Genomic DNA, 23,332 nt, shown 5'->3' on the forward strand with positions numbered 1-23,332 from the left:
GTATAATGAGATGTACAATATAATTGTAATGTTGTTTTTATTAGTCACTCTGACTACCACTGCAGTATGTTTATAAGACTAGTGGAATAGATGTCTCCAAGCTGGAAAAGTCATCTGTTATTACACATGTAAAATTAAACAGAACTTTTGCTACTGTTATTACAGGTCTATGCGTGATATTCATTACCACAATAATCACTGTGCTGGAATTTTTAAAATGCCTTAAATCTTTAATTTGGGCTTTGTTTCCTGGCTCTTGATCTTACCATTCTCTTTGGCTGAAAACATTGAGGCTATTCTATGATTTTTATAATTCTAATAAATATCTATATAAATGCTTTTATAATACACTCAGATCTTTTATGACTACATCAGTAGTGTTTCAACACAAATAGATTTTAAAAAACTTTAAAGAAATATTTGGTTTACTTCCAAGTATCATTGTAAATAGAGTATTTATACACAATAGTTATGTATCTGTATCTGTGTTTTCAGTTAAAGGGACTATATATTCATGATAAAAATAAGAAGCCTGAAAAGTTAACCTTGTTCTTAAAAACTGTGATTTTTGAAATATCTTTTGAAGACTTTTTCAAAAGCTTTGTTAAATGAACTATGTAGGCAAATCCAAAATAAACATTTGAGTACTGCATATCATTTCACTAAGCAATAGATATTTCCTTATGGCTTACTGATTTGTAATAGATCCTTATCTAGAGATAGTAAGGTGATAGATTACATCACACTTTTATCCTTCATTCATAAAATTAACGCTCAGTGTTACAAATAGTCTGATTAGTAACTTTCCCTCCAAAATTTTGAGACATGGCATCCAAAAGATACAATGTTTTAAATATTGTTTATTAAATAATTTTATATTGCTGAACGTATAACCTTCTCTTTCTCTTGGAGCTTTATTTATTTTATTAATAAATAAAATAATAAATTTTATTAATAAATAAATAAATTAATTGGTTGACTTGTTGATGTTGCACCAAAACAATCTCTTTATGTTTTAAAGAATTTACTTCAATTTCAGTAGGTTCTGGACAATGCTGAAATGCATGTTGTTGTATAGTAGGTTATGGGCCATTATCTGTAACAGTAGGAATGTACTGTCTTTTCTAGCTTTTGATCATTTTTTCAGATGTACTATCTATGGAAGAGTGTCAGATTCAAATAGCAAGTGATTTGTCAGTTGTTGCACCATTGCCAAGTTAATACAACTTTCCTTATTTTCTCTACTGGGTGCTGATTGTTAAAACAGCCAATGGGTTTTGTACTTCTTCTGAGTTGGCAGGTATTTCTTTGTGCAGGCAGCTGAGAAATTTGTAACTTCTATGCAACAACAGGACCTGTTTTTTAAATAGCAATGGCTGCATTCCCAAAGGATTAGCAGAGGAAAAGTGAGCTAAAAGAAATGAAAGTTATAAAGTATGCAACTGCAGTAAAAAAAATAGCTGATGTAAAGCTTTCAGCCTCATGAGCCTTGATGATCTACTTCTGTTAATGCCAACAACTTCTGGCGCAATAAATGTTTGCTTAGAAATTATGTGTCAGACAGCAATTGAGTTGTTTTAATAAATATGCCTTGTACTGTATAAAAATCAAGCTATTTTCTTGTTTCTACCATCTTGCATATCTTGTTTTTAAAAAGTCAGTTTTTACCTGGAAAAGCAATCCTCTGGGTCTCTTACCAGTTTGATCTGATTTGATCAGCTGACTTGATTTGCCAGCAAATACATGATTACATTGGAGAATGTATGTTATTAAGCCACTACAGTGTCATTACTCACTGATGTAGAACAATATTTTAGCAAAGGTTTATGAGTGGAGTGACCCCTCCAGATGTTGTTGTACTGTAATTCCCAGCAATTATTACTAGAAGTGCTGGCTGGGGCTGATAGTTCTACTCCAAAAGTATCTGGAAGGCCAGACTTTGCCTATGGCTAATTTAGAATTAGAGTGTCAGGATTCTATCTTGTTTCAGTCACACAAGCTGCTTTAGTCAAATAATTCATATTCTTTAGCAGTATCCCAGTCATGGGGTAGCCCACATAATGGTGGAAAACACCTCTTCATCTTAGAAGAATGAGCTTTCATAGGAGGTACCTGTATTTCTCTTATAACACAGTCAAAATTACAGCTGCAGTGTTTAAACAATAAGTTAATTTGATTATATGATTTATTAAACAAGAAAATATCCTATTTTTAATTTAATGGATCAGTTAATTGAGCAGCAGATTATTATTATTTTAAAGTCTACAGCACTTATAGTAACTAAGGATGGCAAATGACATCCCCTCCTTTCTTTGAGAACTAATGGCATGCCTTTTCCAATATGTGCCTACTGCAAATTGGAGTTGGATTACCTAAAATTTAATAAAACAGACTTCATTCAGAGGTGCCCTTCTATTCAACAAAGATCCTTTGATCTATCCAGAAGTTTCCATATAAGAATAGGCAAGACAGTTTTGGCCAGCTCCCCAGGCAGCTTCCTATTATCGAATCTGTAATTGCATGGACCGGTTCAAGTGGATCTGCGTGGTCCACTACCACGTAGCTTCCTATAATCCCCAAACATCATAAACGAACTGTCTTGAACAATGTGGAAGTTTGCAGTAGATACAGTATAATATAGGAAGAGAAATTAGCGGAGATTACCAATAATAACCCCCCATCAATTAGTGGAAATGGGAGAGCATCATTATATAAAATTCAGTATGTTCTTTTTCTTTAAAGATGTTTATTTTTAGTATGAAAATTTATTTGACACATTAATTAAAAGTCATATAATGAAGCATGATAATGGTTCAGGCAAGGGAAACTGCAGTGCTCTAAAACTCTAAGGGAATGTTTTGCTATTTAACTTTAAGAAAAAATATTTGAATCAACTTGTTTTTAAATGGCTGTTTTAAAATGCTTAGAATATGTTTACAATTTCATACTTTCTTGGTAGGCTATTGTGGTGACTGATGGAGAACGTATTCTAGGTCTTGGAGACCTTGGATGTTACGGAATGGGCATCCCAGTGGGTAAACTAGCACTTTACACAGCATGTGGAGGACTGAAGCCCCAGGAGTGCCTGCCTGTTATGCTTGATGTGGGAACCGACAATGAGGTAAATGTTGTTCTGTGCTGTCATGAACATTTGATATATTTCCAGAGAGAAATAAACAAAATTGTGCTGTAATACTTGCTTGTTCAGTTAGATATGGTTAACAAAAAAAATCTCTTTTACCATAACAATAGCTCAGCTCAATTTTAAAGCAATTTATTTTGTTTAGTGCACATCCTTGCTTTAACGCTTAGGACACAACCTCAGAGACCTATGCTGCAGTGGGAGTTAGACATATGGGACAAAGCTGAATAGAAGAAAAGCTCAATTGATCCAACATTTAGATATGGTTACATTGCTCCTTGAATGACATGCAAGAGCTGGCAGCAGCGCCACCCCTTGGAAAATATTCTGCAAATAGTGCTCCAAAAAGTATTTCTTGCATTAATACATGGAATGGGCCTAGCTTCTGTACTGGAACAAGGGCCTGAGTAGTGTGTTATGCAAGTACAGGAACAGCCGTGCTACAGTGTATGCTCAGTTTCTATCAGTGTAGAATCAAGTTCTTGCAAAGAAGAAAAGTTTACGGTTTAATTATATGCATAATTTTATGTGTATTCTATGAAGAAATGATAGTCTGAATCCTAAGAATTTATTTGTTTTATTTTTGTACATTGAATTGTACATTGAGTTCTTGTGCACATTGCCAAAGCTTCCCCCCAAAACTGGAAAGCCCTCCAGGGAATGGTGTTTGGTATGGTGGTGGGGGTGGGGGTGTGGTGGTGGGGGTAGCAGTAACATTAGGACGATAAAAAGTAAGTAACATCTGCTTCACACATGCAGAGGAGCTGTTCTACTATACCTCTGCTGATCAGAACCACTGTGTGTATTACCATTGCTTAAGAATGACAAGCCCTAAACTAACTCCAAATTAAAATACTTACTTATGATTGTATACATTTTTTAAAAACTACTAATCATAGATTTAATAAAATAAACACAAAACATCTTTGCCTGCACACCTTTGATTTCTTTGATTGGAAATGCCTAGACACATGGGAATCACTCTGCAACATAAAGCAGGGAAATGATATACATTATTGCAAAGCAGAACTGGTGGAAATGATTTGTGTGATGCTATTTGAATATTCTTGGCTGCACAAGGAAAATATAGTAAAAACCGGAATGTGATGAAAATATTTTGGATGGTTTAAAGCTATGTTGTGATGAAAAGAATGCTTTAGTAAGTACATCAGATGATTTGGTAAGTACATCTAACCATTAACTGTCATTGATCAAAAAAAAAATCAGAAATATAAAATTACAGAGGGGAATTTACCTTCCATTAAGACAGAGAGAATCATGGAATTTAACTTGAAAAAGAGAATAGATCAGTATAGTATGTTAGCTTGCTGTAAGCTGAATCACATAGACACAGTAGAGAGTAAATCTAGTAAGGCTAGTTGGGAATTTCCTGATGGAAACTATTTTGATTTTTTAAAATACTGTGTTTCATTATAACTGGAATGCTGTGATCATTTTCTACTGCCAAATTGAATTTGCAGAACAGTACGGAGTTCCCAGTCAAACAGTAGAAAGTTCTAAGGCTGTGTTTGCACAGTCCTTTCATGAAGTTCAGATTATATTTTGGTTTATCATCTCAAACACAATCAAGTCTGTACTACACTTCTGTCATTGTTGACTGATCAGGACTAAGAGTTTCCTACCCAGGACCTTCCAGGTAGAGCTGTACATACCATGAAATGTTTGCTTTGGGTAGTAAATTGTGCATGCAATATGCCTAAACCTGCCTACAGCCTATGTTTCTGAGTTCCAGCTCAAAGTGGAAAAGAGGATGCCATTTTGATTTTTTTATTTTGCTTCAAGTGGGAATACTGGAGGCCATTCTACTTCCTGAATTGGGGTGTGGGGTGGATATATATTTTTGAAATCAATAAACTTGAGCAACTTCTGGAAGATAGTAATTATTATGTGGTCATAGACTTGAACAAAAATAAAACTAACAAAACCTGCATAACATACTTTACATTAAAATAACTTATAACACAAATATAATTTCAAATGTATAGAATAGCTTATACATATTTTAAAAGAGATAAACACATAAAATATACAGATAAAATCATGAAATATGGATATTAAAAGGAATAACAGGACCAAACTGATTATCTGGGTGAAGAATTAAGAAAAACAATTTGGTTTTATTGAAGGGAAATTCCTTTCCATGACTCTGCAGATAGAAAGAGAAATTTGGTCACAGTCTCTGTTGTTGATTTGTTCATATCTGTCAAGAAGTACAGTGGGCTTTTGGTATCTGCTGGGGTTTGGTTCTGGGACCCCCCCCCCTCTCCATGGATACCAAAATCCATAGATATTTAAGTCCCATTAAATACAATGGCACAATAAGCTGGCGTCCCTTATATAAAATGGCAAAATCAAGGTTTGCTTTTTGGAATTTATATATTATAAAGATATTTTGAGACCATGGATGTATGAATCCATGGATAACAAATCTGTGGATATGGAAGGATGGGTAAAGGTAAAGGTAAACCAATCTTCTAATTGGTTTAATAAGAAATAGCAACAATTAAGAGCTGTATATCAGCAGTACTGTCCATTCATCTAATAATAATAATAATAATTTGTTTTATTTATATACCGCTATTCCAAAGATCATAGCGGTGAACAGCAAGTAAGCTAATTAGCAAGTAAGCTAATTTGCCCCCAACAGTCTGGGTACTCATTTTAGCAACCTCCTCGGAAGGATGCAAGCCTGAGTCGAGCTTGGGCCCTTTTGCTGGTCTTGAACTCACAACCTTGTGGTTTTGAGTGAATGGCTGCAGTACAGGCATTTACCCACTTCTTTTCTTTCTACTTCTGTCCAACTTTCCTAGCAATATTGTCTTTTCTAATGGGTTATGAGAAGGCACGACTCATTAGAAAAGACAATAGTACTATGAAAGTTGGAGGAAAGTAGAAAGAGAAAAAGACTACATGCTAGATGGATGGGCTCTGCTAAGGAGGTTAAGGGTATAAATGCAGGAACTAAACAGAGTAGTGGAGGATAGGGAACCTTGGAGATTTGTCATCTACAGGGTAACCATGAGTTAAGATCAAAGGCAGTTAACAACAATAACAAATATGGTGGTAGATCTAAATATTATTATATCAGCTGATGCAATTTGTTCACATGTGGAAAGCCATTTAATAGATGTGTGATTGACATGGAGATTAGCAAGGACAACCAGCTTTCATTATCTTTCTTCCTTGTTCAGGAACAATATTCAAGTTAATAAACAAAAAGCCATTGATGTTTATTTTTATTATACACTAGGTCTCGTGTAATAAGCTTACATGTTTAGGAGTTCCAGTACATCTGGATCTACTGACTTGGAAGCCTATGCAATTAAATTCCAAGAAAGAACTTTAAGCTGCTCATTATTTAAAGGGCACATATTAAAATGTGCCTTTAAAGATGAAGCTATGAATGAAACAGCACAATTAGAATATGTTTATGTCTATAGGCAAGATGTCAATCCAGCCTCTGAATTTGATCCATCACTCCCTTTTCATCAACAGAAACTGCACCATTAGTCTTTGATGCAATCTTTCCATCAAAAAAAAAGGGGGGGATACAGATTGCAGTGTTGAGGGAGAAACAGCTTGACCCTATTCATCTACTACAGAGCCAGCCTAGGCGGCCAAGCCAACTGAGCATAGGTGAACATTTTCTTGTTGAGGGAGAGTTCCCATCGCTTGTGCTGTTGACCCCTTTCTCCCACTCAGTCCCATCTGGATTTGCATTGGTGTTTCTGTCCTGCCCTAGTTATTCATTCTTTCCAATAATAAAATCCCTATCAAGAACCTAGGAAACTATCAGAGTATATCAAAACAGTTCTACTAGTTTATCAAATAATCCTGAATCTGTATGAGAAGGGATCTAAAAGAAAATAAAAGGCCCATTTCTTGGGGGAAAAGACTTTGTCAGCTCCAATATAGGATTAAGCTGAGGCTTCTCTAGCTCAGGCTTTGACTTCCTATGAATTTTGAAGATTAGGGAAGAGCATTGCTCTTCAAAACTTAGTACATTTTATAGGACTTCTTCCCAAAAGCAGATTTGGATTACCATCATTTGGGCTTGCGCTCCTTTTAATGGGCACAGTAGTCAGAATATTCATTACAAAATCTAGAGCCTGCCAGTCTTTGAAATCAGCAATGGTACAGATATAATATAGTCATGAAGCAAATAGTCTATGTACTTAATATCAGTTATATTAAGAGTCCCAGAAGAAGCTGGATCTCTTAATTATAAGAAATGTAATTTGTGCTGTAACTAGAACAGCATGCCTCTGTGCATTGGAAAATTACTGAAATCTAGCACATAATGCTTCAGTACTAAATTCCAAGTTGGCACAAGGTCAGGAACGACTCCAAGAGAGTCCTGGTTTTTGTTCACTATCCCTCATTCTGTGCCAATCCCAGATGATCTTGATTGAATCTTGTGTTTCTGCCTTCTCAAATCAAACTGTTTCCCTATTCTTTTTACAATCCAAAGTGTGTGTGTGTTGGGGGGGGGGAATTAACTGTCTAGGAGGTATTTGTGGTTACATCCCTTCCCTTTTCTGCTGTGCAAAATTATTCTGTCTCTTAGGCTTTTCTGAGGGAAGTGACTCAATTCCCCCTTCCTCCTTTGTGTCTTACCTTGTTTAGATTTTAAACGTTTGGACAGGCACTATCGAATTAACTACACAAAACAAGCCACTCCAGCTATAGGGCAGGAATTAAATGCTTCAGATGAACAAGCTTCAAAATATTTGGTGTCAAACATGAAATAGGCACCAGTAGTATGATCTTGTGACCACTAGAGACTTCCTCCATCCCTCCCTTTTGAGTAGTGTTTTTTTCTTTTCCTAAGTACTAACAGGAATAACACTCTGGATGACAGTTATGTGTTTTATATTTTTGGCCTAAGTATGTCGGGGAAAGCATTTACAACTGATATCATTCTTTAAAAAAAAAATCTGTGGGAGGTAGAATTTGGAGTAGTGAAGTAACCAGGGCAGTAATAGCTCTTCCGGTCTGCAACTCTCTGTTCCATATTGCCTTCCTAAATTGCTTCTCCTGCATAAAATTTGAACACAGCTGAGACATAGAGGTGATATGGCATAGGGAAACAGCAGACAGGACCAAAGGCTACACATCCTGCCTGGGTTTGATCCTGCTGAGGAACCTGTGGGGCACAATGGGACAGACATAGGAAGGCAAGCTGGATATTGCAGCACCAAGGATAGCACCTGGTGACTAAACTGAAGCTATGTATGCCTTGCCATTCAAAACTTGTTCTTAGGCTCCATACTTTCAAAAATGGAAGCAGGATTGGGCATCTTGGGACCCTCCAGATGCTGCTAGGATGCTGCCAGATGCTGCACACCAGCCCTAACTAGCATGGCCAAAAATGAGAGAGAATGAGAGCTGCAGTCTATCAGCATCTGGAGGGAAACAGGTTATTCACTGCTGATTTAGAGAGACAGGCCACTAATGTGAATGGTAGCATCATGTTTCTCTCCCTTTTCCTAAGACCTCCTGTCCAGTACCTTGCCTTTATTAGCATACTGGTTCTATAGCCCTGGTGGCACAGTGGTTACATGCCAGTACTGCATCCACAGCATTGAGAATTCAGTCCCGCAGGGTGCCAGGTTGATTCAGCCTTCCAAACTTTGGAAGGTTGGTAAAAAGAATACCCAGCTTGTTGGAAGGCAATTGGCTAACACACTGTAAACCTCTTAGAGAGTGCTGAGTTCATTATGAAGCTTTATAGCAATGTAAAATGCTACTGCTAAAAGTGCTATTACTGCTATTATTATTATTCTGTCAGAACATAGTGTTTCTTTGTCAGGGTCTGGGTCACTGTTGGATCTTGGGGTGATTAATCCCTCCTTCTTGCTCTCCAAATCTCTTTCTCCAGAAGCTGCTTTCATAATATTATTGTTCTCTTATTGGATTGTTAAATACATTGAGTGTTCTGGGTGGCTGTTGTTTTCCTTGTGAAATGTGATTAATGTATGAAGTTGAACTTCACATGCTTTGGAATATATTAAGATGGTGTGGATTTCATACCATTTAAGCTCAGACTTTTCTATATTGATGTAAGGCACAGTTTTAATAAAGCTAGGAGAAAATCTTTCCAGAAACAATACTTTCAAAGGATATAATCTTAAGAATTGTTTGATCCAGTTGTGAAAGCGCTGAGTACAACAACACATAAAAAATCAGCCTACATATTAGATGGAATGTGTATTTCATTGTATACTTGTGCTGTGGAAAAATTTAGAGTTCAAATGTTTTCCTGTTCTGTTCTGTTTTGTTTTTGTTTTTTATTTCTTTTGCTCTTGGGTTACTGCTTCTGTAACTATTTTATTTTATTTATACAAGATGATATTTATAAAGTATCACTGTATACTCTTATTTGTGCAGAAACCTTAATTGGGGCAATGGCAGCACATTCACATATTACTATAGCTCTGCTATATTTTACATTTTTGGATTTTTCACTCAGGTGCCAATTACATGCAATTTCATACCAGTATATGTGATTGAGGGAGTAATTTTGAAATAAAGTGCTAGTATACCTGTGGATTCGAATGCTACTTTCCATGTACTTAGCTATCTGTGCAGCAAATCTCCAGATAGGACTATTAATCAGTTTAAAAACAATTCTTAGTTACTCAGGAGTCTTTAAAATGATAAAGAACAAAAGACTGCTAGAGTATGAGGTGTCACTAGACCATTTCCATGCATACACACCCTGGTTTTCTGAGAATAAGACCTTACCACTATCCCTCCAAACTGAAGAACCAAAAACAAACAGCTATTGATGCCTTTTTACCTTCATAGTGTACATCTTTTAGTTGTCATCTGATAATTTAAATACTTTGTTTTCTTTTTATTTATATAGAAATCTAGCACACATGCAGTACTCAGAATGGGTCACACAATACTTTAAAATCACAGTACATTATAAAGACATAGAACTTTTAAAAATATTAAAAATACAATAAAATACCTGTCATAAACCCTTCCTTTTAAATTTATTTAAAAATATGGCAAATAATCTGTTTCTAAATCAAAGAATGAATACAAAACACACTAAAATTTAGTATAATCCAAATTACACCACTCATTTAAATATATAACATGTATTTCCCAGTTTCAGTATTTTCAAAATCCTTTTTTCAGGTTATCAGTACTTCTCCATTTACAAAATGTATCTGAACTCGTTCTTCTTAATTACCATCCAGTTATCTTCGGCTCATGGGACTCTGTGAATGAGAGACCTTCAACTCACCCTATCATCAACTACTCAGGTCTTGCAAACTCAGGGCCATGGCTTCCTTGATTGAGACTATCCATCTAAATAGATGGGGTGATAAAATGCATTCTTGCCTGTGTTTCTATTTTCTAAAAAGAAGAATGGGGGAACTTAGAGGTGAAACAGACTGGCATAAAAAGCCAGCTTCCAGCCAGCTTTGGAGTGTGGCACACAGACGACACATGCCCCCAAGTCACCTGGAAGTTGGCTTCAAGCTGCTTGGCTGTCCACATATGGGCCAGCTTTCAAGCACTCTGGTGGTGTGCCATTTACACACCACATGCCACCAGAGCAACTTAAAGCTGCCCATGAGCCATGGCGGACAGGAAAGGCCACCTTTTGGCTAGGTTCAAGGTGGGTTGGGGCCATGGCATGCAGAAAGGGTGGCTTGAAGCTGCCACTTTGTGGCGGTCTGTTTCGCCTCTTATTCTCCTTTTAATTAGGAGAGGATAATGCGCTCAATAGGTGAAACAATTCTAAAGATTATGAATTTATTGGAATTATATTCTTGTTTTTCTGCTTTGTTCATGGAAAACAATTATAATAGAGGAGTGTGTGTGTGTGTTAGTGCATGCACACTCATTTTGTCCAATATTTGACCCTCAGTATTGAGTACTTGTAAAGAATCAGGTGACAAGGAGCTAGTGATCTTTTCACCTGGTCTGATATTTACAAACCTCTGCAAGTGGGTACAGGTTGAAAGTTTGATTAGGTAGATTGAGCCATTCCTGACAACTCTGCATCAGTAAGAGATTGCTTATGCAGTAGTGGAGAAAGGTGCAAAATATGTGTTGTTTAAACAGCACAACTGCTAGTGATGCCCGTGTAGAAGGGAGTAGGTTGGGCCTTTGCCTAGGCAGTTTATAGATGAAATGGTTAGGGAACTCTCTGTTGCTCTGTGTCAGATGACTGCAGTAGGTGTGGTGAGAAATGTCCAGTTTATATTTTGTAGGCCACAGGGTACAGAGAAATCTAGATGCTTTTCCTGAGCAGGCCAACAGATGTGTGCTTCATTGTTTCATAATTACAGCAAGATTGTTCACAATGGGTGTCTACTGTATCTACTGTTCTACAGATGTGCAGATTATGGGTAGGTGAACCCCAACATTTGAACAAGACTTTATATATGATGAACCTGTGTAGAGTAGTATAACGTTGTAACAATACATCCATATTTGTAGATAAATAGATTTAGAATTTTGCAACTTATGCTTTTTCTGGGCTTTGAAAAGGGTGTTGGAAAGTTACACATCAGCACAACACTGAACCATATTGGCAGCTTTCGTGAGATGATTCAAAGGGAACTTGTGTTCTCAGCTGTCCAACAGAAACAGCAAGAGTACTCATGTTGTTTCAATTACTTTGGCAATGCTTTACAGGCAACATACAGTAAATGCTGTAAATCACTACTGCTAAATTCAAGTCCAAGTACTTATCAAAGTACTTATACCTGGCAGGAGCCTCAGCTGGACGGTAAGTTGCCCATCCTAAAATACACACACTCTTATTAGTTGCAAAAACTATTCAGGATTTGGGCTGCTAAAATCAATAGGACCACTATTCATTAAATGTTTATAAAGCGAGCCTTTGGAGTCTGAAAAAGAAAGTTGTCAACAGTTCAGTGACTTAGTTGAATACGTTTCCTAAATATTTTCCTGGAGTTTTTTGGAAGCTTGGCCTTAATGTTTTTTCTTCTTTTTCTGGGTTAGTCATTCACAGATTATCACCTAACAAAGATGCTACATGCATAAAAAGGAATTAATGTTCATAGCTGTTTTTAATAAAACTTCAGCTAGAAAATATGGTATCTTGCAAGAAGATTACAGAGAGGCAAAGATTTACAGTAATATAATTGCACTGATAGAAAGAAGCCCAACAAGTTTACATAGTATTGATGGGAAAGCAGACTATACTGGGTGATCAATTGATCATCTTATCCACCAAATTGCTATTTTTTTAAAGAACATGTTTCATTTGCGTGCGCCAGACAGAGCATTACTGGGCTAGGTTCCTGTTGAAGTGGCTATATTTGTTACTAGATGAGACACATCAACAGAGTGCTAATGAAAGGTATGTTTATCATTCTTAAATATGAAAATTCCTGGATTAAAAAATTCCTGTACTAAAATACCAGCTCACATAGCAGGTATGATGAACTTAAGTAATATAAGATGCTGATAAAATTTTCCTGTTTTACCAATGCATATGGCCTGATCCTCATGTGTCAGAGTTCCTTCTTCCATGAAAACACAATCTAATCATGTCTATGAATTGCAGTGGATTCCCCCCATTTTTTTTTAGAGATAATGGCTATCTTTTAAATATTGTTAAAAATATTTCCACACATCTTATATTTCAAAACAATGCATATATATGAATTAACAAAAAGAGAAAGCACACTTTTTAGTTTAGAGGAGAAAGAGTATCTTGACAATACTTGGATCTGGTTGTGACTATCAACATTCAACCAATTGCATGTTTCAGTTCAAAGCACCCCATATATTTTCAGTTATGTAACTATAGACAAGAACAATGGATAAAGAACCTTTGTTGCAGCTACCCTGAGGTCTCAATTGAAATAGTAGCTTCTAATTGGCTGCAGCTTTAGCTTCAGCTCATTGTCAAGCAAATTTATTAGAGATAAGCCATAGACTCACAAATCAAAATTTAACCTTGTACCTGGGCCAGACATCTCATGCTGGCTATAGCAGCATATATTGCCATGAATGTTAAAGATGTGAACTGGAACACAATGGCTTGTTACAGACAGCCAAAATAAAGCTGCTTCGAGTCACAGTGGAGGTATGGTGTTTCAATGATGCATGTGTCCTAAGAGTCCAGAAGCCGCACCAAAGCCACGCTCCGTCATTTGTGGCTTGTGATCTTACTTAAGGGATCTGATGAAAGTGTTCATACTCGCAAAATAGAAGTGTATAGCACATAATCTTCCCACTTTCTAAACCAGGGACAGTTAAGATTCTATTACTGATGAGAAGAACTGATCTGGACAAGTCAGTGTAAATCACAAGGCTTGAAAGAAACTTTGCAAGATATATATTAATTTATTAATTTATTTTACTATTTGAAGTCTGCAAGGGTAACAGTTTCTCTTATTAGTAGATCATTGGCACCATAAAAACAGGTCTAACTGCTTGAAAGAGATAGCAATATGGGATTTGTAGGGATAGGGATGCTTTTCAACATTGAACATCAAATTATAGCATGACTTCCAGTTATCTCAGCATGGATGCCTCATTGTTGCCTTAAATATAACATGATAAAGACAGATCTACTACTTTTTCTGCCAGAACCTTCTTTACAACATACATTTTCCATTGCTATTAATATTCCCATTTATCCTGTGAAGGAAGCAAGTAATCTTGGCTTTATTTTTTTACTTTTCTTTTGTCTTTTGTTCCTCACATTGAGGCTATAGTAAAGTCATGTTATTTTTTTTCTTTGTAATTGTTATTATTTCTTCCTATCTCTCCCCCCTCCCTCTCTTTTTCTCTCTTTATACACATATTTAGATTGTACTACTTTGGGTTTGGTTGTTTTATTTGTAATGTGCCACATGGTTTGAGCATAGGACTGTGACTATGGAGATTGGGGTTCGATTCCCCACTTGGCCATGGAAACCTGCTGGGTGACCTTGGGCAAGTCACATACTTTGAGCCTCAGAAAATCCTGCGATAGGTTTGTCTTAGGAAAGCTATAAGTCATAAATTATTTTAAGATACACAGCAGCAGCAACAACAAACAAACAATAATGATTTATTGGAGTTTTCATTTTGCACTTCTTAGACTTGGACCCCAATATTATCTAATCATTTCTCTGAGAGATATGAGAAAAATGGAATCTAATTCCATATGCATTCCCTAGTTTTTGTCTCATCTGTCACGTCCATTGATTAAAGGGGAGATGTGCAAAAATATACAAATATGCACGTTATCTTGGCTGGAGAAGCTGGGCAATTGGTCAATTTCTGTACAAGTTTCTGGTAATGTAGACCATTGTAGTATTTAAATCCTTAAGAAGCATGAGTAGTGCTTGGATTTAAACAATGGCTATTTTTTGTTGGAAGAGAAAATGACAATTAATAGAGTATGAAAGAGAGATATTTTTTAAAAAAGTGAATATATCTAGCTGATACCCAAACTTAGGGTTACTGATCTTTGTCTCAAGGTGCAATGCTTGATAATATACTAGCACTTAAAGCTCTTGCAAGATCTGGAATAGTCTTAGGATTTAGGAGGTAAAGTGCAGCATGTGGGCTAAATTGGAGAATTAAGACTATAGGAAGCGCGAGGAACATAAAGGCAAATAAAGACAAATGACCACATTTGCGCTGTGTTAAACAGGAAGGTATTCTATTGAAGGGAAAGGATGATTTCCTACCCACCTTTTGTGATGTTGGATAATATTGATGTCAAGGTTGAAGGTGGGACAGACCTTGCTTCCAGCAGGTAATATGCTTAATATTAATTATAATAATCTTAGAGTGAATTCCCAGCACAAGGCAGTAAAGGAGAGGCAATCTGCATAGATCATTAATCAGCTGTGTGCCTATGTCTGGAAAGGGGAGTCCTGTGCCAGTAAAGAACAAAGTAATGGATAATTTTTCATGATATTCACAGAACGTTTAGTAGTCTGCCACTGCTTGCTCATTTTGCCAAACTATTATAAAGAAAGAGGCTTTTAAAAAAATACCTTATTTAGAATGTGGTTTTGTAATTTTTCCTATGTTCTAAAATAAAGGTTGCTTCATTAAAAATGGCTACATCTTGGGCAAATCAGCACAAATACCAATTAATCATATAAGGCAGCCTTATTTTTCATTTTCCTTACATTAATTTTGCCAGGAATTCATCTGACCTTTTGGATACTACAAAAAGTGATTATTTGTAACTGGACTCCTGTTTGGGTTGCAGTGGGGATGGAGAAAGAGAAAAAAACGTACAGTATATAAACAGTATACCAATTCAACTGTCAAGGCTTCCCACAAGACTGCTAGGAGCTGGTACTTGATTAGGATGCTGAAAAATTATCATTTGGAGATGTGCTTTGGGTCACTTGAGAAAGCAATTATAAATGAGTTTAAATATCTACAGTAGCAAATATATGCAGTCTCTCTTTGGATACAAGTGAGCCAACTTAGAATCATAGACTCCTAGAGTCACAGAATCATAGAGTTGGAAGAGACTGCAAGGGCCATCCAGTCCAACCCCCTGCCATGCAGGAACTCTCAGACAAAGCACCTCTGACAGATGGCCATCCAGCCTCTGCTTAAAGACCTCCAGGGAAGGAGACTCCACTACACTCTGAGGGAGTGTGTTCCATGGTCCAACAGGCCTTACTGTTACGAAGTTCTTCCTAATGTTAAGGTGGAATCTCTTTTCCTGTAGCTTGCATCCATTGCTCCGGGTCCTAGTCTCTGGAGCAGCAGAAAACAAGCTTGCTCCCTCCTCAATATGGACATCTCTTCAAGTATTTAAACAGGGCTATCATATCACCTCTTAACCTTCTCTTCTCCAGGCTAAACATCCCCAGCTCCCTAAGTCATTCCTCATAGGACATGGTTTCCAGACCCTTCACCATTTTAGTCACCCTCTTTTGGACACGCTCCAGTTTCTCAACATCATTTTTGAATTGTGGTGCCCAGAACTGGACACGGTATTCCAGGTGGGGCCTGACTAAAGCAGAATAGAGTGTGACTGTTACTTCCCTTGATCTAGACACTATATTTTTATTGATGCAGCCTAAAATTGCATTGACCTTTTTAGCTGCTGCATCGCACTGTTGAATCATGTTCAGTTTGTGGTCTACTTGGACTCCCAGATCCCTTTCACATGTAGTCTTGTTCAGCCAGGTGTCAGCCATCCTATATCTGTGCATTTTTCTGCCCTAAGTGCAGTACCTTACATTTATCTGTTGACCTTGCTGTTTTTTCTTTTCTTTTTTTTTTAACAGACATTGCTAAAAGATCCTTTGTATATTGGGCTGAGACATAAAAGAATCAGAGGCCAAGCTTATGATGACCTTCTAGATGAATTCATGCAAGCTGTGACATCCAGGTAAATGGTTTTATTTACATAGTTTATTTACCTCTAAAATTCTATTTCTTAGGGGTGGAAGGAAGCACTAACGAGATTAATTTGTTTTCTAGCAGTTCTTTAACGCTTTATAAGATGTGTTTGGTAACCTTGTGTTCATTTCTTTATAATGTTGAGCTGTTATTAATTTACTTGTTTACAATGGGTACAAGAAGTTGAGGGAAGCACTACTGTTCTTATTTTATTAGGAAAAAACTCTGTTTTGAATTCGCCCCCCCCCCCTTCATTTTCTGGAAAGGAAACCAGAATGAGAGAAAGGCGTCTTTTATCATGAACTTTGTTGATCCAGTACTTGGAGTCTCGCTTATTATAATGGCTCAAGGAAATACTAAAGAAACAAATAAGAAATATTTCACGGGTTGCAATTTCTGATGAAGCCAAGAGTGATAGCTGCCCATGTGGATCATTTTACTGTGGATACCTTGCACTGTGGGTTACCTACCATGAGAAAGTCATAGCTGATCATAGCTGTAGCTGCATTTAGCAAAATATCTCACATGTCCAGTCATCATATGGTAGAGATTGCCTGTGAACTACACAGAAGTTTTTCTAGTTGGTATTTTAACATAATGCAGGTTTAACTGTCATGGAGGAAAAGTAATATATTACTTGCAGTATGGGAAGCTGTATGCTTCTTAAAAGTATTGTCTAGGGAAAAGAAGCAGGAGAATATGTTGCATCCTGCTTGTGGACTTCTTATAGGCACCTAGTGAGAACAAAATGTTGGATAATCTGACCCAACATAGCTCCTCCTGTGTTCATATTATAACCAGAGGGCTGTTCCATATTAGTGGCATGAAATAATCCAGAACAAAATGGGATTTCAGCAACTGGAATTATAATTATTGTACAGTCTGCCCTCCCCATATGCAGGGGATCCTTTCTGGACCTCCCCCACCCCTGCATATGGTGAAAAGAGCGTATGTTCAAGCCCCATAGAAAATAATGGGGCACGTGCTTGCGGCGGTGCATGGGGCACAAGGTACGAGTACGCGCCCCATTATTTCTGCCGGGGCTTGCCTTCCATGTAAGCTCAAAGCTACGGAAGGCAAGCCCACCTATAAGGAGGGTCGACTGTACTGACAAGTTGGCATGATTACTAGATTTAGTATAAAAGTGGTGTGCACAACCATGTGTTTTATCCTACTTGTTAATGTTACATGAATATCAGTGGGGCAAGACATGACAGGAGCCATATGGTGGCTGAAATGGAGAGCATTTACATCAGTTCCTTGAGTAAAGCACAACACCTTGTAATAAAAAGATGTGAGAAAATAATTATTGGCAGCCTAGCAGGATGGATATGCCTTATATAATACTGATACAGTTGTTGCTGTTCTGCATGTCTATTGGACTGACAGCAAACTTTCATTAACAGTTAGTTCTCACACACTCATATACATGAATTCATTACTACACAGCTAAGAACTCATAGTTCAGTATGTAATTTAACTCCAATGAAAACAGTGTCTATGTCCTGATTTTCAAAGAGCTGTCTGTGGTGGTAGCACAAGAACTCTCTCACCATACTTTATCCTGTCAATGCATTTCACCTCCTGATCCCACTGCATGCCTGTGGGTTCTATGTTTATCTAATCTATAGTCATAAACAGGAACCCTAGTTATAGAGCTAATCATGCATACAGTTCTTTGAAGCACATTTTCATGTTTTACTCAGGGCATAGTTTAGGGCAAAGCCAGTGGACAAAAGAGGGCAGGATTGGGCCAAAGATCACAATTTGGCATGGTTCCAAAGACTGATTGAATTCAGATATGTAGGGACCCTGAGGGACACAGTATAGCTGTCTACCAGAACTCTTCCCTGCTTTGTAGCAGGATTAATAATATGCAACCCAATATGATAGTGTTTTGTAAACACAGAGCAGAATAGACTAGGGGGTTAGAATTTGACAGGAATTATAGCTGTACTTGAGCCAGTGTGGTGTAGTGGTTGAGTGTTGGATTATGACTTGGAGATCAGAGTTTGATTTCCACTCGACCATGGAAACCTACTGGGTAACCTTGGATGAGTTACACACTCTCAGCCCCCCCCCCCATTCAGTTTGCCTTAGGGTTGCCATAAGTTGGAAATTCTGGAAGGCACACAACAACAGCAATAACAGCAAAAATAATCAATTTAAGCTGTGCTTACTGTTTCACACTCCCTCAGTCAGCCCTCCATATCCACGGGCTCTTTATCCACTGATTCAAGCATCCACAGTTTGAGAATAATTTTAAAAAATATAAATCCCAACAAGCAAATCATGATTTTGCCATTTTGTATAAGGGACACTATTGTACTGTGCCACTGTAATTATTGGCACTTGAGCATCCACAGATTTTGGTATCCACCAGTGTTGGTGGTGAGATCCTGGAACCAAACCCCTGCGGATGCTAAGGCCTGCTGTACATATCACATTCTTCTTGTCTCACTGCTTTTCTTGTGAATTTATGTTACCAATTGCAACTTTTTATTCCAACTGCAGAAATAAGGATTTTTTTTTCTGTCTCAAGAATTTCCCATACAGGCTGCAGTAAATGTAATATGTCTATATCAGTTGTCTCTATTCCTCCTGCTGTATTTTTGGGCAGGCCAACTGATGATATTTTAAATGGGTGTGTGTCATATTTGCTGTAGAGGTTTTAGAGTTTGGGGTCTGAGCACAGAAACACAAGACACATAGGACAGTATGCGAATATATTGATGTGTGCCACCTTGGCTCCCATCCTGGGAGAAAGGTTGGATAAAAATAATTTATATATAATTTTAATAATTTAAATTTACATATAATTTAAATAATAATATATAATTTGCCCCCCCCACACACACACACATACGGAGAGAGAGCGAGGGAGACAGTAGCAATCTCACTAGGAACAGCAAATCATTTGGCATGTAATGTAATAACTTCGGTCCTAAATCCTTGACAGAGGGCTAGGTTTTCATTTTTTAAACATAAATGGTTAGTCTCCGTTATGAAGTGAAATGTTGATATTTGATATTCATGAATTTAGTAGATTGTTCATCCCTACTTTGCATTGTTGTTGTTGTTGTTGTTGTTGTTGTTAAAAGTAACTGAAATGCATTAAATGTCACACCCTCTCCATCCATGGTAATATCAAACTTTCATTTTGCTTAAGAACAAATCCATCTCCTATATCCATACATTAAATAAAAATGTTCAAATTTCACCATGATTGTTTTTGTTTTACATTTCATTAGAATATTATAGGACTTGCCATTAATTTATTCATTTGGCAAGGTCTTTTCCTCTGGCAAAGGAACATGTTGGCAAGAAATCGGATAAACGTGACTCTTACGGGAAATCCTGAAGGAATGGTTAGGCTGCACAGCAACTTCTATAGCAATGTTTAATATTGTGAAATTCTAGAGTTCTTAGTTCAATCAGATCTTGGTCCATTCTAGATTTATGATTACCATTAATCTCCTGCAAATTATTCTTATGATTGTAACCACTGTTGGGGAAACGATGCACTTTTTGTTTACTTACAAATTAGTTACCAGGAATATGGTAATTCATAAAAGGTTGTTAGTTTTTTCAGGTATCATAGGACTCTGTTTTTTCTGTTTGAACAAAGCATCGCTGTGTGAAACTGGTATGGCAAAATTACTTCATGACAACAATTTGTCATAATGTGCATTTTGATTGTAGATTATAGAAAACAAAATAATTTTATTAGGAGTAAGGATGATTGCTGATTTTTATAGTGTATCAGTTTGGAATGTCTTATGAATTGAGCACAAGCAATGGTATACACAATTTGTTTTCTATTAGAGCAACTGTAATATGTCACGTTATTATTTTTGACTTGTAGGAGTAGTTTTTCCATTTGCTTCTCTGACAAAACTAAGTTATTTGCTGTTTTAGTCTTTTATGTATTCTTTAGCAACCAAGGAAGGCATTTATCTTAAAAGGATGACAAGGGACACACATGGTAATTTGCAAAATGGCTAGCACAGCAAGAAAATGTGCAGACTGTATATCTCTGGATGCCTAACATCACCAAAACTATGGTTTTGTAATGCTACATAGTTTTGTAATGCTTATTCCTGGACAAATTTACCTATTCTTTTGCTGCGCCCACTATACTCTCTGGCTTATGACCTTTAAAAGTGCCTGTGGAGGAATAATTACTGATAATAAAGTGTTATGTCTGGGTAGCTGGTACACTCAGCAGGAGTGTTAGTCTTTGCCAAACTGCAGGTGCTATGTTGATGGGGTTCCTGTACATTTAATACTAATATAGGACAGGAGTGGGTAGATGTCATGTTGTGGAATTTCAGCTAGATGCTTGAGGTTCTACCTAACAGTATCAGGGGCAAAATGATGGATTGAAAAAGTAGTGGGGGTGGGGGCAGATGTAAAATGATATGCAAAGGTACAGCATTAATTATCTATTTCAGACTATGAGCAACTCATGTTCAGCCTGGGAATTTATTTTTAGTACCAGTCGTGTGCTTTCACACACAGTTTTTGCCATCTCTAACTTTGTGTACTTCAGGAATTGAATTTAGGGAGAATTTTGTTGTTGTTGTTGTTGCTATAAGAGCTAGCAAACCATGCCTGCTTATTTTAAATCAGGCAGAGATCTAAAGACTCAGATTTTGCCTATTGCTTGTGTAGATGAGGGAATTAAGAGCTTGGTATTATATAAGGGTAAAGGGCTTTTTAATTTTTCTGGACTGATGGACTGGTGGAGTAGATGTCACATCTCTAAAGACCCAAGGCAGAAGTTGTTCTGTACACGTTTAGTATACTCAGGTCTAAAGGGTCAAGCAGACTGGCAGCTTGGAGCAGCCAGAGGCTATTTCAGCCCCAGTTGCACCCCAATCAGTGTGGGACCATGATGACCAGGCACCACGTTCCTGAGGCTGGCGGCTGCTGCTGTGGTCCCAAATGGGCCACCAGGAAGGAGCACCTTTTTTGCTGGCAACCCTGACACAGCTTCAGCCCAGTCCAGGGGTGCATGTCATCTGTACACCACGCCCCCAGATCGGTCTGAAGTTGGCACTTTTTGTCCATGTTTTTCGGCCTAAGAGAATTTAAAATTGCCCACTGTTAAGAAATTGCCCCTTGTTGGGAAAGAAAGTATGTAAATGTAGGGCTACATTAAATTTAGTCACCTGGCAACACTAAGAGTGATGGCAGGCCATTCTTCTAATAGGTTTGCTGGAGAATTACTTGGCTGAGAAAAGATAATTTGATTCTTGAACTGCAAGAAGAACTTAATCGTTTGACTGATTTATTTCCTGGCAGTATTTGGCGTCTGCAATGTTCTTGACGCTTCTTAGGAAATCCATGCATCTGCCCCTGCTTCTACCTTTATAATCACAGTGATGTATGTACAACTGTAAAGAAGATCAGATCTTAAATCCTGGAAAATGAATTGTAGTCATAATCATACTTGCTATACTACACAAATGTGGGTAACTGACACTTCATTTGATACTCACACTGAAACTGACATTAAGTCAGTGGAAGGTCCACATGCTATTGTATTTCAATAAAGGCTTTTTTTTTTACTCTTCTTAATGAGGTTGTTTAAATTGAAAGGCCATCTAAATTTCTGCCTGCAGTGTAAATTACACTTAATAGGGAGCAAGTTCCACTGAACATTGAACATACTTTGAGTGAGCATATGTAGGAATGTCCTGCAAGTCAGATACTCACAAGATACTCCTTCCTTGGAGGTCTTTAAGCAGAGGCTAGATGGCCATCTGTCAGGGATGCTTTGATTTGGATTTCCTGCATGACAGGGGGTTGGACTGGATGGCCCTTGCGATCTCTTCCAACTCTATGATTCTATGAGTCTATGGTAAGACTCTGTTGTTCTCTTAGGTATTGTTAGGAAATTAAATGTGAATGTCAAGGTTCCCACCTTATTTGAGAGCTTGTATCCAGTTGTGTCTTTGTGCTTCCTTCTACAATAGTGGCTCCACATTTTCAGAGATAGTAGAAGGGTGAGATCAGAACTGCTGTTACTGGACATACACTTGTGCAAAGCAGTAGCACAACTTGTTGTGAAAGAGCTTGTACAACTAGTTATGTAAAGCAATAATGCAATGCAACTGTGGTAGCTGGGGTTTACACTTTGCTAGCATTAAACTGGAATTTGGCTAGTGATCTGAAATGATGGTTTGAAGAGGGTTTGCAAACCTAGGTTAGCAGTGACCATGGCTATTTGTGGTAAAAGTGTGGTGGTACACTGTTGCAGGATGCAAGGATGATTAAGCAGGAATTCAAACTAGACTGAATGGCAGGTACCCTTTAACTCATATACTTCTCCCAGTTTTTTAATGCTGGTTATTAAATAGGAAGCCTAACTTTTGCTATGACATATCTATGTTGTCTTGTGTCAGTCATTCCATGTGAAGTTATGTGTGTTAACATGAAAACTGAAAGGTAAAGTAGTTCCTTTAAATGCTTATGTAAACCAATTTAGATTCTGTGACACTGTCATAGATTCTTCTGGAATACTGTACACTTTTTTTCTCCCTTTGTAATCCAAGGTTTCCATTGCACAGGTAGAATAATTTTTATTGCAATTATTTTATTGGTTCAACTGTGACTGTGACTTCTGCACAATATTAGTGTGCTATTGTCCTGCATTACAGTACTGTATATGTTTTCTGTTTGCTTAAATGCATTTTCTTACTGGTAAATAATACCAATGGTTAATCAAATATTCCTACATGTCTGTTTTATTACACTTTGAGTGGTAAGAGGGACAGTGAGTGCTACCTAGTA

The 23,332-nt window shown here is 37.3% G+C and overlaps 1 protein-coding gene across 3 annotated transcripts in view; it reads left to right on the forward strand.

Moving 5' to 3' along the window:
• Positions 1-23,332, forward strand: part of LOC121917378 (NADP-dependent malic enzyme-like) — a 165,998-nt gene that overhangs the window by 60,310 nt on the left and 82,356 nt on the right. For all 3 annotated transcript variants that reach the window (XM_042443309.1, XM_042443308.1, XM_042443310.1), the window contains 2 exons: positions 2,960-3,121; positions 16,420-16,523. In XM_042443309.1, the coding sequence (XP_042299243.1) occupies positions 2,960-3,121; positions 16,420-16,523 (266 nt within the window). The remainder of the gene's footprint in view (positions 1-2,959; positions 3,122-16,419; positions 16,524-23,332) is intronic.

This window comes from Sceloporus undulatus, unplaced genomic scaffold, assembly GCF_019175285.1.
Source record: "Sceloporus undulatus isolate JIND9_A2432 ecotype Alabama unplaced genomic scaffold, SceUnd_v1.1 scaffold_16, whole genome shotgun sequence".
Taxonomy (NCBI): Eukaryota; Metazoa; Chordata; class Lepidosauria; order Squamata; family Phrynosomatidae; genus Sceloporus; species Sceloporus undulatus.